Source organism: Periplaneta americana, chromosome 9 (genome assembly GCF_040183065.1).
Source record: "Periplaneta americana isolate PAMFEO1 chromosome 9, P.americana_PAMFEO1_priV1, whole genome shotgun sequence".
In the NCBI taxonomy this organism is placed as follows: Eukaryota; Metazoa; Arthropoda; class Insecta; order Blattodea; family Blattidae; genus Periplaneta; species Periplaneta americana.
The window spans coordinates 134,213,541-134,231,408 of NC_091125.1; the positions used below are offsets into that span (position 1 = coordinate 134,213,541).

General features: G+C 35.4%; 1 protein-coding gene across 3 annotated transcripts in view; it reads right to left on the minus strand.

Moving 5' to 3' along the window:
* alpha-Man-IIb (alpha-Mannosidase class II b) overlaps positions 1–17,868 on the minus strand; it is a 1,305,824-nt gene that overhangs the window by 725,050 nt on the left and 562,906 nt on the right. For all 3 annotated transcript variants that reach the window (XM_069835935.1, XM_069835933.1, XM_069835936.1), the window contains one exon: positions 10,230–10,648. In XM_069835935.1, the coding sequence (XP_069692036.1) occupies positions 10,230–10,604 (375 nt within the window). In that variant the 5' untranslated portion in view covers positions 10,605–10,648. The remainder of the gene's footprint in view (positions 1–10,229; positions 10,649–17,868) is intronic.

The following is a 17,868-nucleotide window of genomic DNA, read 5'->3' on the forward strand; positions in this document are numbered from 1 at the left end:
CCAACATTCTTTAATAAAGTTAAAAAAATAAACATAATTTGATTCAACATTAATGTTATATACCGGGTGTTCCAGAAGTCCATGCATTAAATTTAATGGATGGCAGAAGAGGCCAAAACAAACATTTTTTGCCAGACAACTTAAGGCTGGCCTTGTATTATCGCCGCGCTCTCATGGTTAACATTCGGCAGGTTTTTGAGCGGCCTCGTGCATAACATTCGGCAGGTCTTTGAAATTTAATTGCATTATTGTTTTCAATTTCTTATGTCGCCGCTCCAATCACTCGCCTCAGTTTCAATATTGCAACCAATAAGCTGCTTCCATTATTAAATGACACCTACTTGTCTAATCCACGTGGACTAAAACCGAGGTTGCAATGTCTTGTGCTGAGGACGAACATTAAGGTATGTGATTCAAAATTATTATTAAGAGTTAAGAATGTTAACGTACTCGTATATGAAATAATAACAATAATAATAATAATAATAATAATAATAATAATAGGCCTAATAGTCATTTAACAATATAACAAACTAGTGCTTATTCTTATCGAGGAAGTAGACGTGACAACGCAACGTGACGCTTAGAGTGAAACCTACAGAGCAACAATCGGTCGGCAAAATTATGTTTTAAAAGCACACCGCACGTTATTGCATGATGCCGACATGTTAACCATGGGCGCGCGGCGATGAAATGTTACCGTCAGCCCGCTAGACAGCCGCGGCGTTAGAATCGGGAGTGCTGTTTGTTCAGCTGATACGCTGATTGGTCTAACTTACTCGCAGCCCGTCAAAGTGGAGAAATCCTTCCCTTTACTATTACAAAAAGTTGTCTTGGCAGTAAGCCAAAGCATGTAACTGTGACTGTAGCATGATGGTCACCCAATACATTTCACACATAATTTTCGTATGTTACTGGACAATGTATTTCCAAACAGGTGGATTGGTAGTAGCGGACCTGTTGCTTGGCCACCAAGATTTCCTGACTTCAACAGCCTGGAGTTTTTCTAAGCGGTCACATTGGGTATGTTGGTGTACGACACTTATGTAAATGATGAGGAGGACCTAAGACACAGAATTTAGATCGTAATAGGCTTGATGCGTGTTATCCCAGGGATCTTTGAGAGAGTCCAACAGACAAAAGGTTCGACGATGTGAACTTTGTTCAGAGCTCAATCAGAGTCTATACGGTCTATTCCATATGAAATCGATCAATAAAAAACCTCGCATTTTTTATACTCTAATTTTTTCCCTACTTATACAAGGTGCTGAGGGGAGTGCATTTTCAAAAATATACTGTCGAAAGTCAAATGGTTTTCGTACTATTGAGCGACAAATTTAGCGTATTTCATAAAAACAAGCCTCTTTCAGCGCTCAGAACTCTGGAACCATTTACTGCAGAACATTGAACGAGAGCTTATTTTGAAGCTGACATTTGGTAGGTTATGTTCAGAAGTAATCCTTATTTTTTATTGTACACAGAGAGACAGATAATCTGATTTTACTTGCTTTTAGGCTTTCTGGACATTTGTAAAAATGTAAAAAAAATATTGAGAAAAAACTTTGCATTATTAAGAGGGATTCGGCATTGTTTGCTTAGTGGTTCGGCAATAAGTTTCGAGGGTATTAAATAAATTATTTTCACACGCCTAGACTTGAACGGCGCAGTACCGCACCAGGACCGCACGCACTGGCTGAGAGCTGAAGATAAGCGAGCACTGGGCGTCATTTTCTCCTGTGTTTATGAAAACCTGTGATAAAGCTAGCCCAGCCATGACTGCTAGACGACACATTACGTGTTTGTCTCCTGGCCTTGCTTGTCTCGACTACCTCCCGTCTCACAGTCAGCTGGTTAGTTCACGCGCGTACTATTTATTTTCTTTATTTGATATTTTCAATACTTTATCAACGTACCACCAGTAAAAAATATGTTTTTATTTGTACTTTCAATGCGGAATCTAACCATATATTTTTAAAATATTTTTTCGTGGTCAAAGGCGTCTTAATGAAGAAAAATCTAAATTTCTCCATTTCCATAAATAGTAAGAAAAACTGTTTACATGTCAATATAAACTTTAACTTCTCAGCATAAAAATAAACCATGATTTTGATCATTGGGTGAAAGGGTTTCGGAGCCACAACAGTTTAAAGTTGCTAATTTTATGAAAATACGATAAATTTAAATATTTTTAATTTAAACACTATGAAGTTCTGATGCCTCAAACTTTGCACAAAGCATTATATCACAGTTGTCTACGGACAGAAAAAGTTTCATTGTATTTAAAAATTGCAAGGTCAATTTTCTCTATATTTCGGTCGATTTGAGATGGAATAGCCCTACAGTCACGAAATGTGAAGTGATTTTTTTGCGACTATTGCGATTGCAGCGCTCCTAGCTACTAGGCATATGGCATAGCCGGGATTCCTCCACTAGACTTTATATGGTAGTAACTCTGTTGTTTGCGAAAACAAGTTGTATGAGATGTTAAAAGTTCATTATGATCAATGTTAGGTTAATAAACATTTGTTTTAATAAAATTGATTGTGTTTGTTTTCAATTTCAGTGTGATATTATCCAAACCTCATTCTATGAGTGCGCTTGATGTGTAGTTATTTGAGAATATAGGCTTACAGAGTGTGTTGAAAATGTTAGTAGTGAAGAGTGTGTAGGCCTATAGTACGCGCAATATCTCTTTGTAAGCTTGGGATTGTTAAATTCTCTTATTCGTTCTGCTATTTGCTCTCGTTAACTTGTTTGTTTATATGTTATACTCTATATTTCTTTCGATCTTCTGTATGTATGTATGTATGTATGTATGTATGTATGTATGTATGTATGTATGTATGTATGTATGTATGTATGTATGTATGTATGTCTTGTCTTTATACAACCCTATTTTGCCTGTAACCACTACAGCAGGGCCGGGCACATTACGTCATTCTGAGAAATGAGCGCTGTTTACTTTAAAGAGCATTTCTCCCGAGCGGTGTGACGTTTGCATACTGTACGTCACTCGCTGTCATTGCAGTGGTTGACTCTGCAGTAGGATGGCGAACTTCGAAGATGCATCCACTTGAGAAGCTTTATGTCAGACGAAAACCTAAATTATATTTTGAACATGGCTAATTCATTTGTTCCAAACATTAAACGACTTCTGCAAATGAAACGATCTCATAAGTCTCGGAAAACACCAGATAGTTATTTTGGTTATTGAGTTTGAAAAAGTTTTGTTTCAATAGCAAATATTTATTAATTTCAGACTGATAGAAGTACGATTTTGTTACAATAGTTTATTCATACAAAAAAAAAGTTTAAGAGAATGGTTATTATTAATTGTGTTATTGTGTCTATTTAACTAGCTAGCTAGTGATTACAAATTAAATTTATAAAACAAAAGTGTTTCTAGCCACTTCCGTACGAGCCAGGCGCATGCACGGTGTGGTCTTAGCCAATAATATAACGTTAAATTTACAAGGACAGTAAATTTCTGATTTAAATCCTTTATTGCATATGTTTATATTATTAATACCATTATGTGATTGTTAAAGCATTGTGCATATAGTCTAATGATTTGTGTGTACGTGTGTATGTGTGTGTAGAGCGAAGTTTATTTCATTAAATTAATAAGAGTGTTAAAAAGTCTGTACTGTACAATGGATTGATATATTATCCTTATAAACTATTATGTACTGACAGACTGAATGAATAGAACCGTGGCTCTTGTTATATTAATGCAGGGAATGTAGCTGCAATGTGAATCCGTCACTGCGTGAGCGTTCTGCTCTGGCTTGGAATTGAAGTGCCTTGCGGAGCGAGAGCAGCTCTGGCCGACTAAATGGAGCCGCTCTCATGCCCGGCGCTGCACTACAGGGTAAAAATCTATTTGTAGTTAATAAATATTCATTCTTACTTTGATATAAGTAGAACGTACAATCATTTCATATTATTATTATTATTATTATTATTATTATTATTATTATTATTATTATTATTATTATTATTATTATTAGTATTATTATTATTATTTTGTTGCAATGCTATATGCAAATTAATGTTTTATTACTGTAGTTTCGTAGTTAATATTAGTCCCAGTTATCCAAAAGTAAAGTAAATATGAATTAATTATACCTAAAAACTAGTGCATCTTTGAGTTTAATACAGGTACTTAATTAAAAATAAATAAAATCTGCTTTCCAGTATTTAAATAAAGTAAGAAATGTGTTTATTTTTCCAAAAGAACGTGCTAACGAAAATATATTTTCTCGTCTGCAAGTGTAGGGCGTCTGTAACGAATTTGCTAGTAGCTAGCCATGAGGAGGGCTAGTATCGCCTCAACTGCCAAACGGATGCATATACCCTATGCATTCTGCTCATCTGTATATACTGGCCTGTGGTTCAATGGTGTTCAAACTCTGTGCACCAGCGAATAGGGATTATAAAGAATGGACACTGAGCGAATTTTCCTGTGTTTTGTTTGTCTGTGCGCCGGCGTTTAGTTCCACTTTCAAGCGCTAGAGGTTAGTGTAATCGAGCATATGCTAAGATAATAATTGAGTATACAGTTGGGACACAGGATCCAAACATCGCCTACCTCATTGCATAATCCAGTAACGCTTTGCTTCAAATAAATTCAAGTTAACAGCTTTTCCTTATTTCTCAGTGACAAACTAGTTGTAATAATATTTTTTTTTATATTTCAGATATAATAAATTATACTATAAAATAATATAATACATTATAAAATTATGTATCAAATTTGTTTAATATTTGTATATAATATAATATAGGTATATGGTTTTACTTCTCATAAGAGTTTTGTTTTTCCATTTTCACTGCTATCAAATCATTACATATTTTAATTTTTGTTGGGGTCAACGTCTCAACTCTTACTATAAAGGAACTCTAGAGTCTAGACATTACAGTTAATGACGGATTTATTATTTTATGGATTCAATTTATTTTATTTGAGTACCTAGATGTATTAATTTATGTGTTATATTTCCGCTGTGTCGACTGCTAGCTGGTGTGATGTCAGCACCAACTCTAGGGAGAAAGCAGAATCTCACGCTCTAGCTGGCTTGAAGGTCATTGAAATCAGTCCGGCTACATCAAAGGTACCGACGCGAAGTGTCCATACTTAGTTACCTACACGCTGTGTGCACGGGTTGAGCAGACAACAGCTCTATCCAGCAAGGTGACGTGCTTCATGTGACACAGCGCTCTAAGCAGACTAAGGCAAGATCGACCCTAAGTTGGCTGACAAAAAATGCTCCTTTTGAACTCTTCTATCACCGCTTAAATTTAATTAATGCATTTTTGAGACATCCGAAATAAAGTTATTGTTGCTCTGGGTCAAGCAATGGAAAGACGTTTACAGACACAGATCACAAACAGAAAGATGTGCACCAAAATGCTTAAACGATGCCAGGACGGCCGTTTACAGAAGTCACTCGCTACGGAAAACAGTGGGTAAAAGCAAAAATTAAAACAAACATTCAGGAGGCTTATAGTACGGTTCCATAACTATATCGGATAATAATTGTATTGAATATACTGATTCACGGGGACTAAGTATAAAAAACCATCCGTCCATACTTCAGAAGGAGTCGCTGTATGCAAACTGACGACATACGTAGAAAGCATTTTTCTCCGTGAAAGGGAACTGAAAATATTTATTTTCAAAACAATCTCTAAATTGATTTCTTACAGCAGAGCACTGTTTGTATGTTGTATCAGATTTAAGAAAGTACAAGTCTGTGTTCGGGATATCAATGTATAGAAATACACAGGCCTAACAGCGTTCTTAGGAAAAGTGAAGGTCTAACTTTCTAAAGGGGCTAAGTGCCACAAACAAGTTTCTGAAATATTTATGTAAAACACACTGACAAATGCATGTTCAGGTACATCCAACATCATCGTACGGCGTACGAATGAGCTACTTACAATAGAAATACGACAATACCCCATTTAGTGTGATATGCTCATACGGATTTATCTCAGATCGAATAAAATGAAATTTGAAAAATTGGCACTTAGCCCTTTAATAAACTTAGATCTTCAAATTTTTGTTTGCCTTTCGCGTACCAATCTCCATTTGTGAAAGCGAAAATCACAGGCTTTTATTATCGAAAATATAATCTACAAAATATATAAATTTAAAACTGCGACAATGCTGTGGTTTGACTTTGCGTTGTCATAACAGTCTGAATGAGGCAACAAAATGCAGAACAATACCGTTATTATAGTAATTTCTGTATAAACAGCGAAATGGAGATGTTTATAGCGAGGGCTACGGTATTGGTGCCGAGAGCATCTGGCCCGAGGGTGCAAGTGGTCCGAGGTTTAAACATAAAATTTCGCTAAATGTTCATACATCATTTTGTAACGCAATAGTCCGTAATTGATTAAATTAAAACTTTTTAATAAGAGTTTTAATTTAAAAATTCGCTTTGTGTTTGTATGTCTTGTTTATCGCGTTTTGTTTTTGGTATCTAAGGACAGTGTATACTGAAAAAAAGAATATTTAGAATAAAAATGATTCGTTGAAGGAGGCCATACATGATGCTATTTCTTATTTGTTAAGTTACCAGTCTCTGAATTTAATAAACAATGTTATGTTATGTTTGAAATGATGTCGGGATCTGTTGAAACCCAAATTCCTTCTGGAGTTGATATTAAAGCCAAACAACCTGAAGATAAGTTGTTGCCAATTAAATAAATAAAGGTATAAGTACACAAATTGACATTTTTTTGGCTCTAGGGCCTATAATAGTACATTATACAACGAGCCTATAACGGTAGTAATTAAGATGCAAGTATGTTTATGAAACGAGCGCAAACGAGTTTCATAATTTTCATACGAGCGTCTTAATTACCATTATAGTCAAGTTTCATACGATTTTTTACGCTCGACCATATTTCTAACTTGAAATTATTCATAAGTATTCATGTTATTCTTATCTGACTGAGGAGCGGAACTGACCTTGTGCAATACCTCGTAAATTGTGAGATGTGCGCAGACGCGAAAGTATCGATTTTTTCCGAGAAACAAATGTCGACATTGACCTTGATATAATCTAGAGAGTAAAATAAACATTAATCTTGATATAACCTTGAAATTGAATTAGACATTGAAAAACGAGATGACAAATTGAATTTATTTGAATATTATTTACAATTAACGCTAATTATTATAGTAACAGAACTGACTTTATTTCAGATATAGGTGATTTATTGATTTATTGTTGTCTTTCGATTGCATATCCGAGAATAATCGATACTTGCGCTTTCATATTGGTACAATGGTATTTTCTGATTGGTGGAACACCTGAACTTTAATGAATAGGTGTACTTTAATGAGGTCCATTAAAGGGCTGCTACCAGGTGTATAATTACTACATTTCGGCATGGTCGAGCAAAAAAGATTTTTTAGGATCGTAAAGGTATAATGGGCTGTATTACATACAGTATATCGTATCCATGGAGAAATTCAACATTTATTATAAGCTAGTGCACCACAAAATATAAGAAAAAGATTATAATTGTATTGAATTAAAAAAAAAAGATGTAAGACATAATTTTTTACATTTTTATCGTAGTTTCAAAAGTGATCAACCCATCGTTTTTGTTTGGAATGACGCCAATAACATTTTTCGTTGGCTTGTTAGGGGTAAGTTAAAATCACACACATTGGCATGCGCCATTTTAAAACTATTCAATTGGTAATTATGGTTGTGTGGGAATAGCTGAAAACAGAAGAAATATTACAAAAATATGCTGTTTTTGAAGAAACAGAGAACAAAGAAATCAGAGAATCAATTTTGCAATCTGTATCCTGTTCCACTTTCAGCATAAGTACACATGACAGAGTTGGATACATCAAAGAATCCAGTAATATCAATGGATTAAGCCACACATTCTTTATGGCACTTCAACGAGAAAATGTTCTTCTACCAACAAGCCCCTTCTACCCAGCAGAAATGTTGCAATAAAACAGAAACTAATCTAATACTTGGAAAAAACGAAGTATGGAATCACAAGTCAGTTTTGGTATTTTATGAAAAAATTTTCAGCTGGCCTACAGATAGCAATACGATGACTTAAAAACAGTACATCCGAAGTAAAAAGACTGATTTCTCTTTATTATTCATGATATTTTTATCCTTAAAAGGCATTTGTAAGTAAGTGATGTAGATATTTATATGTGTGATTCTCTTTAGTATTGTCTAGAGGAAGCGCAAAAATTATAATACTAAAGAAAGACCAAAAGGTATTACTTTCTGATAAAATAAGAGGCCTACAAAATGTTGTAGTGTCCCGATCACTTTAGCAAGATCTCTTATAGCAGGATAAAATGATTCTACCCTTTACATTTCAAGGTAGTTCACGAAACATGCAGCAGCTATACCAAGACGCTATGTTTATTGTTGGAAAGCATGGCAAACCTGATATTTTCTTAACTCTCTCTTCTGACCTGAAATAGCTACTGCTTCACTCCCACATGAAAAACCGACTGATTGTCAAACACCCTTAACCTCTGTTACTCTCTCAAAGTGAGAGTCCAAGTTTCACAACCATAAAGAACAACCGGTAATATAACTGTTTTATAAATTCTAACTTTCAGATTTTTTTATAGCAAACTGGATGACAAAAACTTCTCAACCGAATAATAACAGGCATTTCCCATATTTATTCTGCGTTTAATTTTCTTCCAAGTGTCATTTATATTTGTTACTGTTGCTCCAACATATTTGAATTTTGTCACCTATTCAAAGGATAAATTTACAATTTTTATATTTCCATTTCGTATAATATTCCCGTGACGAGATATAATCATATACCTCGTCTTTTCGGGATTTATTTCCAAACCTAACTCTTTACTTACTTCAAGTAAAATTCTCGTGTTTTCCCTAATAGTTTGTGGATTTTCTCATAGCATATTCACGTCATCCGCATAGACAACAGCTGCTGTAACCCGTTCAATTCCCAACTCTCTCTGTTATCCTGGACTTTCCTAATGGCATACTCTGGACTATAGTAACGTTAAGAAGTAAAGGCGACAGTGCATCTCCTTGCTTTAGCCCGCAGTGAATTTAAAACAATGTACTTGTAACAAAATTAGCTCAGAAAAATGTCTACTCGTTGCTGATCACAGCAACCGAAGAATGCAGAAATGTATGAAAACAGAGTTCGCCGAATTTGCACAGAAAAAAAAAAAGACTATAAAAATATGTACGTAGTTATGGTAAAGGTAGTTAAAAAAATTGGCTGTTCCTCCTTGACATAGCAACCCATGACAGCAAAAACAAAAAAGTAACAGATTTTTCCGACTATGAAAAAAAAAAAGATTCTGTGCTGTAATGAGCATATACACCAGGCACGTAGAATACGTCACCCAGTTTCGGAAATAAAACTACAGTATTTTTAATGTCATTTTTTGCTTCGATATGCAAATGGAGAGTGGGTTTATAGTAAAATAAGTAATAATTAAAGATAGGAATTTACCCACAGACACTACAAGGTTAGATATGCATAGTGTTTGTTGTTGAAAGAGGGAGTGAGCGTGGCTAGCAATGCAGGTGCATGGGAACTCTGCCATGATATAAGCATATTGAAGGTGTAGCTTTGTGTTTAACTAACGAACGAATCACAGTGTAATGTAAACAAACCAATTGAGGGGTTCACTGCAAGAGAGAGCTATGCCACAAAATTCTGATAGTTCAAAGTTTATCAAAGTTCGTCGAATATGCAAATGCGGCGCGCGACTGGCACGAAGGCCATGCAATAAGTTGTTAAAAAAAGACAGCTCAGAAAAATATGTACTCGTTACTGATCATAGAATCTAATGCGGAAATGTATGACAACAGAATTCGCTGAATATTCACAGAAGAAAAGACTCTACAAATACGGAGTTGTGATCTAGGTAGCTTAGAAAAATAGCTGTTCGCCGTTGACATAGCAACCCATGAATGAAAAAAAAAAAACATAAAACGGACTTTTTCGACAGAAGAAAAGACTCTACAAATACGGAGTTGTGATCTAGGTAGCTTAGAAAAATAGCTGTTCGCCGTTGACATAGCAACCCATGAATAAAAAAAACATAAAACGGACTTTTTCGACTATGGAAAAAAAGATTATGTGAATAGCTGTGATAAAGGGACCTAAACAAATGAATTTTCAGCATTGGCATAGCAACCTAGATACAAAAACAAGAGAGAGCAGACTCCTACCTGGAACTCAAACTTCTTGAACTGCTCCACCGTGTCCACGTCCGCCTTGGCGGTGGATATGGCCGGGCACGTGTCCGCAGAGATGACTGTGTCTGGTTCAGGCTCCAGGAGGTCGGCGGGCTCGGGAGGCCGCTCCTCCGCAGGGAGAGGACCCTGGTTGGCCGGGGGCGGGGGAGGCGGCGCATCCTCCTCCTTCCTCTGCTCGGCCGCCGGTAGCTTGGCGGCGTCCGGCACGGACGCGGAGGAAGTGACGACAGTGGAGTTGCCGGTCGACGCGGTGTTGTAGTTGGCGTAGTAGAGGCACAGCAGGATGGTGAGGAGCACGGCGCTCAGCGCCAGGTAGCGCGTGGATCCGCGGCGCAGCACCTTCAGCATGGCGAGCAGCACATTATCCGACGCCTCCCTGATATTCCGCCCTTCTGCAACACGCGTAACACCCCTTGCTATTAATTAAATACAATCAAAGGATTTATACAAATTAAGCTTTCAGGAATAACTCTCTGTAAAGTTAATTTGAATAATTTCGAGGGAAAAATTATTCCGGGGCCGGGTATCGAACCCGGGACCTTTGGTTAAACGTACCAACGCTCTCCCACTGAGCTACCCGGGAACTCTACCCGACACCGATCCAATTTTTCCCTATATATCCACAGACCTCAAAGTGGACTGACAACAGTCAAGCAACCAACATTTGAGTGCACACTAACTCTGTGTGACTTTAAATTGTGGTTTTCTGTTACGTACAGTGACGTGTATTATGCAAATTAAGCTTTCAGTAATAACTCCCTGTAAAGTTAATTTGAATAATTTCGAGAGAAAAATTGTTCCGGGGCCGGGTATCGAACCCGGGACCTTTGGTTAAACGTACCAACGCTCTCCCACTGAGCTACCCGGGAACTCTACCCGACATCGATCCAATTTTTTCCCTCTATATCCACAGACCTCAAAGTGGGCTGACAACAGTCAAGCAACCAACATTTGAGTGCACACTAACTCTGTGTGACTTTAAATTCCCTCGAAATTATTCAAATTAACTTCACAGGGAGTTATTCCTGAAAGCTTAATTTGCATAATACACGTCACTGTACGTAACAGAAAACCACAATTTAAAGTCACACAGAGTTAGTGTGCACTCAAATGTTGGTTGCTTGACGGTTGTCAGCCCACTTTGAGGTCTGTGGATATAGAGGGAAAAATTGGATCGGTGTCGGGTAGAGCTCCCGGGTAGCTCAGTGGGAGAGCGTTGGTACGTTTAACCAAAGGTCCCGGGTTCGATACCCGGCCCCGGAACAATTTTTCCCTCGAAATTATTCAAAGGATTTATATTCCAGAAATAAATTAAAACATGAAGGCCTATACAGATTCGCTAATCACTAATATTAATACCTATGTATGCATAGTAGGCCTATTAGGTGTTAACGTAAGATTAGTTACTAAAGCCAATTATGGCAGTCTTTTCAATGTTGCCAACTATTACAAAATATCACCAAAACAGGTAAAATCGCTATGTTATGTACGGAAATAAAACTAGTTTAATAATATTTATTTATTTACTAACTGGAAACACCCGGCATTGCCCGGGTTTTCATTTTTGCTTTTATTTTTAATTAAACTGGTTGCTAGACTTGTCGGAAATCTCGGAAACTCAACTATAGACAACCTCGTTCATGAAGATGATTATTTACATAGCGTCACTTACATGAATTAATTAATGCCTACCAGGGTTAACTCAATTTAAAACAGCTGTTGTAGATCAGGCACCGAGAAGAAAACTTTGCATCATGAGCCTTGCATTCAATTGTTTTTTTAAATTTAATTATATATTTTTTATTTCTTTTATTTATTTAATCTGGTGTAGTTAAGGCCACTAGACCATCTACATCACCAGAAATAAAATAAAATAATAAAAAAATCAAACTATAAACAAAGTAAAACCAACGAAAATATATACAGGCTACAGTTACATGAACTTTAAATGGGTTAGCATTGTCTTCAATTTTAGCAAAACAAAAACACACCTCTTGGTACTTATACATCCACTTAGCGTTGACCCAATGTTCTACAGATCTTACATTTCATCTCTGGTGTTCAATGACTGTTAAATTTCAAGTGGCTTATCTTATTCGCGGACGTTAGAGTATTAAAAAGCATTACAACCTTTCACCCATCTCTTTTTCTCCCCACCGCAAATGTGACGTTACACAGAGGCAGAGATAAAATTATGTAAGATCTGTACACTGATGTGAAGCTGTTCTGACACACATTTCACGTAATTTTATGACTATGTGTGCTTTCATTTGAACTTCAAAGAGAGCTGACGATAAATAGGGAATTCCCTTGTTAACAGTCTTAACCCGTTGGGGTGTCACCGTCAGAAAAATTATCTCTCTATCGGTCATACCAAAGAATCAATATATACGTCATGTAATTTAATTTATATTCGAAAATTTTATACCCCTTGACCGCTATACGCCAGTTTATATCGTACTCATTTTTTTTAAATATGACTTGAGAAATTATATCTCAGAAATTAAGGACACATTAATTATATTATATCTTATTTTGTATACTAAACAAAGATACATTATATAAATTCGCAATAAGTCATTGTTTAACAAAAATAATATTTTGGGATACGTATATTTTAGAAATTAAGATCTTGTTCTTCTCACAATGCTTATTGATTAGCAACGTGATTATACAGATAGAATCTCGCAGTAACACATTTTCGGACAAGAACAATATTTTGACAGACGTATAATTTAGAATTAATACAGTGTTATTTTCAGTAGGCTTACGTACATTCACATACTAACATTAACAACATAACAAAAATATCACTGAGTTACTTTTTGATGTGTGTAAAATGCTTTGTTTACCCCTCCTTTGCATAAATAAATATGTATATAAAACTAAGTATTAAATTATGTGGTTTCAAAGAATTCAAGAATTCAATTGGATAAAATACAGCCTGCTCATTTTGAAAAGTTATTGTGCCTAAACTAGCCTAGTTATAACAAATATCTCAACGTTAAAAAGTATATTTCCCGAGAATCAGGAATCGATATGAAAAAATATGAACTTGTTGTATTTAAACGGAATGCATCTGATTATATCACTAATTTGCATAATTAAAATCAAATTAACTTTGAAATTAGCACTCCGGTTGAGCTCAAAATCTGAACATAGCTTATTTTAATGCATCTAACAAACAGTTAAGAGTAAAATAAATGGGATAACAATTGTATAAATTTCAAAACTCAGCTCTAGTGTTCCTTGATTGTGAAACTTCCCAAAAGCGGACACCGCCGCCGGGGAAAAATTGAGGTGTCCGCTATTTAGAAAATCGTTGGTATGTACTGTATACAGTACTATACAGTACATTAAAATGTCTCATATATATTCAACACTATATTTTACAGTACAGTACAGTATACAGTGAGATTGTGAGAGAAATCGTACCAGTAAATGTTTTGTAAATGAAATAAACATCAGTCACTGTACCACTTCGCCTTACACAAAGAAATCTAGAATTTCTGATTGTTTATTGTGAATTTTGGATATCTTAGTTTCAATATGCATCAGTAGTTGAGTCATTTTGAGTCCCTCCGCATCATTCTTCTGAAGAAAAAACTGCTTCAACTGTCAAAGCTCTTTTTGTGTTCTTATTTGCATTCTCAGTGTATGATTTGAAAATAACATCCTTGTTTTTCAAAACTTCACTAACCTGAGTTTTTCCCACATTAAACTTTGTGGCCAGCTCATAAACACTTAATTTCTCCTTCTCATTATGCTTTACAATATCCACTTTCTCTTTTAGTGACAAACGTTTACGTTTTTGTGACATTTTTAATGTGACTGTACTTCCGAACATTCAACTCTACAAACTAAGAAAGTACGGACTGTTCACGTACAGTGTCGCAACTAACAACTGTGCTGCTTACCTTCAATAAAGTACAAGAACGTTCAAATGCACGATAATGATTGTTGCAAAGAATTCCGTTAGAATTCCGTTTAATTTACAACCGTCTTTTTCTTTTTTTTCTTTCACGCTGTCCGTTATTTGGAAGTTTTAATTGTTGTTTGGAGATACAATTCAGTGTCCGTTATTGAGAATGTCCGCTATTTGGAAGAATTTTATCATAATGGCCAATGTTATTTTGCAAAGGAATTTTAAAATGTCCGCTATTGAGAAGTGTCCGTTAAGGGAAGTCTCACTGTAGTAGGTGACGAAAGAATAATGCTGAAACTGAGGAAAAAAATTATAGTCGCGACGCTGTTATTCCCGGCGTGACTCCTCCTCTTTGCTTACGTCCTAGGAAGTCAAGGCTCTATAAATTCAAATTCAAATTCAAATTTATTTACAATTTACATTTGAATTTACATTTGGATAGATACCCGGAATGAGCATATGCTCGTGCTCGGGTACAGTCCAGTAGTCTACATAAATTTTACAGGGTTCAAATAATAATGCTGATGATATAAAATAATAGTAACAATAATAATAATAATAATAATAATAATAATAATAATAATAATAGAATAGTCGTGACAGAGATGATACAAAGATTGTAACACAAAATAATTCATTAATAATAATAATAATAATAATAATAATAATAATAATAATAATAATAATAGAATAATCGTGGCAGAAATGATACAAAGATTGTAATACAAAATAATTCATTAATAATAATAATAATAATAATAATAATAATAATAATAATAATAATAATAATGATAAAACAAAAATATTTACAATAATAAAATAAATACTAAGACGGATAAAATAAAATATAAAACCACTAGCGAGAGTTAACACAACTTAAATAAGCATATAGCCTAATAACCGGAAAAAATGCCAAACTCGAAAATCAACAGAAAAGTTCATTGTATCGCAGACGACAGCAACCGCCGTATTGATATTGTGTTGTGCATTATTGGTAGTAGGGGGGAGCTGAATGTCTACGTAACTGCCGTTCTCTTCGAATCTTCTCGTACAATCATGGGAAGTTAATGCTGTAAAAACAAAATGTCTACGAGTCAAACTGTTCATTATTACCAGGATAAATACAAATAATACTGAAATATATTAATCGAGATTCAGTTATAGATCTCTCCTTTTGTGCAAGAGGTATCATATCAAAATATTTTATGAATGGCGGGGAAAATATTAATTTCAATAACTTTCTAGTGACAAGTATAATCAAGTGTATCTGTGGCGATGCTAAGGAATCATTTATTGGGGATATACACTGTTATTAATTAAGAAAATGATCTATTTATATTTATTACAATGTTTTATCTTATAGGTTACATGCATCAGATAAATGCAATAAAAATTAGTACCATATAATGCTAGTAACACTTAAAAAAATTATAATAAAATTTATCAAATATCATACAAACATTTTCACTTTATTTTTAAACTTAAGAATGTGTAAATTGATTAAGTCTGGATATAGATAGGTAGTTTCGTTCGCCATTTTTGTTCTTTCGTTGCCGAGCTACCATACGAGGGATCTATTTGCCACACCGTTAAATATTAACATGTCCTAGCTCCTATGATAATAAATCAAACGCACTGTAATTCAGCAAATAATTGAGCAGCAAATAACGTCCTCGTGTGTTTTCTGCGAACGCCAACGAAAGAGCCAAAATGGCGGGCGATTATATATTAATTATTTATCCAGCCTTAGGAAATGCTTAACATCTTCATCAGCGAATCACAAGACGCACATGTTTAAATGTAGCCGACCTGCAACGTGCTCGGCTGCCAGAACTTAGAGCGACGGGACTATAGTTTGGTCACTGGTTGAGAAGAAACTGGCCACTGAAGGATACACTGGAAGGGATGGTGAACGGGAGAAGAAGATATCAGATGATAGACGACATTAATATATATGGATCATATGAGGAAACAAAGACGAAGGTAAAAAATAGGAAAGATTGGAGAAGGCTGGGTTTGCAGTGAAAGACTTGCCCTTGGGCAGAACACTAAATTAATGACTTAGTTCTCTCCCACAGCAAAGCTTTTAATATTGGTTAGACCACTCTTGCTCCCAGGTCCACAATTGCTGATAATAATCTTCTCACACTGACAGACACCTCTCAACACTTTCTGGTGGTTATCTCGCAAAACACCAGACTGCGAAGAGACAAAACTATTTTTTATTTTCAGAGAAATCTGCAGTGCTCCTAAGAGACAGTTCACCCGCCGGCACCGCACAAACGTGCTATAACGAGCTGACAGGGCGTCCAACTATGAAAAGTTTTAATGGGCTGCATACTGACTTCTGTGCCACCAGCGATAAATTTCTCACGTAATTAACAACCGCTTTGGTAATTCCCTAAAGAGAATCACAAGACTGCGAAAGATTCCTGCTCTCACAAGAGGCACGATGTCGTTTTTTGTAGCAAAGTTTTATTCCGTTTCTTGGTATACCAAGTTTCTTTATGCATTATTCAGGAAAAGTACATGAAACAATTACACTCCGAGTCATTGCAACCAATATACTCTACAGTGTGTGTTAAATTCAGCTCTACACTCTGACTCTTGACAATATTTCTATAGCAACGCATTAAATATTGAAACATCGTTAGGACTCGGATGTTGATGAAATATAATATTCCTGCGAAATCACAGACAATGCAGGATGCAATACAAACTCGTTTTTTTCTTCAACACCAACTAATATAGCCCACTTTTATTGTCTTTTGTTTTTAATTTGTTGGTCTTTCATTGTCTATTGGTCATTTTTAGAAAATGTTCTACTTTTTGTTGCATTTTTGTCCTTTTTTGTTCATGAACGGACCTTTTTTTTTCCCTGTTTAGTCGTAGTCTATATTCGAGAACCTACTGCAGATTGCTTACGCAATTTGCAAGAATTTTGGGGTTCCTTCAGCCTTGACTCGTGATCACGTGTGTTGCGTGCTTCCTCCCATTCAACATAACAGAAAAGCCGCAGTGCCCGCAGTCAATATATTGAATCAATCTTAGTATATTGAATAAATTAAACAGTCTGTGCTTATCTAGTATTACATTTATAGCAGTACGTGTGTACCATTTTCAAATGCGAATGCCTGTTACATTTAAATAGGTCTGCCTGACTGTGGAATTGGAATATTGATGAACATCATTGATGCTGTTAATAAACTACATAAAAACACATTGAGGATGAAATAGATAAAAATATATATGTTAACAATAGTTCACGTGATCACTTCGATGACATGTTGTTAGAGTAGTCTTCTCTTAATGTGGATCATCGTGGTTAAATATTATAAAATATCCAATAAAATGGTAAATGTTAAAATTAACTTGCACTGATAATCACTATAAAACACTGTAGTTTTGTTGAGTTATTTTGATGTTCATTTATGTTCATATATGCTGCACTATTTCGCATTAGATACGTCGTACGTAATGTAGGTTTTGTATTACCTGGTTGTAGCTTGGTGGAAGAGTTGTTAAACAAGTACAGAATTCTTATTGACCTCGTGCGGTTTTCAGTCTAGCCATTGTGCACCGTGAACATTAAATTTGATATTGTAATTTACGTTTAATAAATGCTAATGTTGAAATGCTAAGATAGAGCTGGTGACTTACGTGCATGGTCTGGGTATGATGTTTATT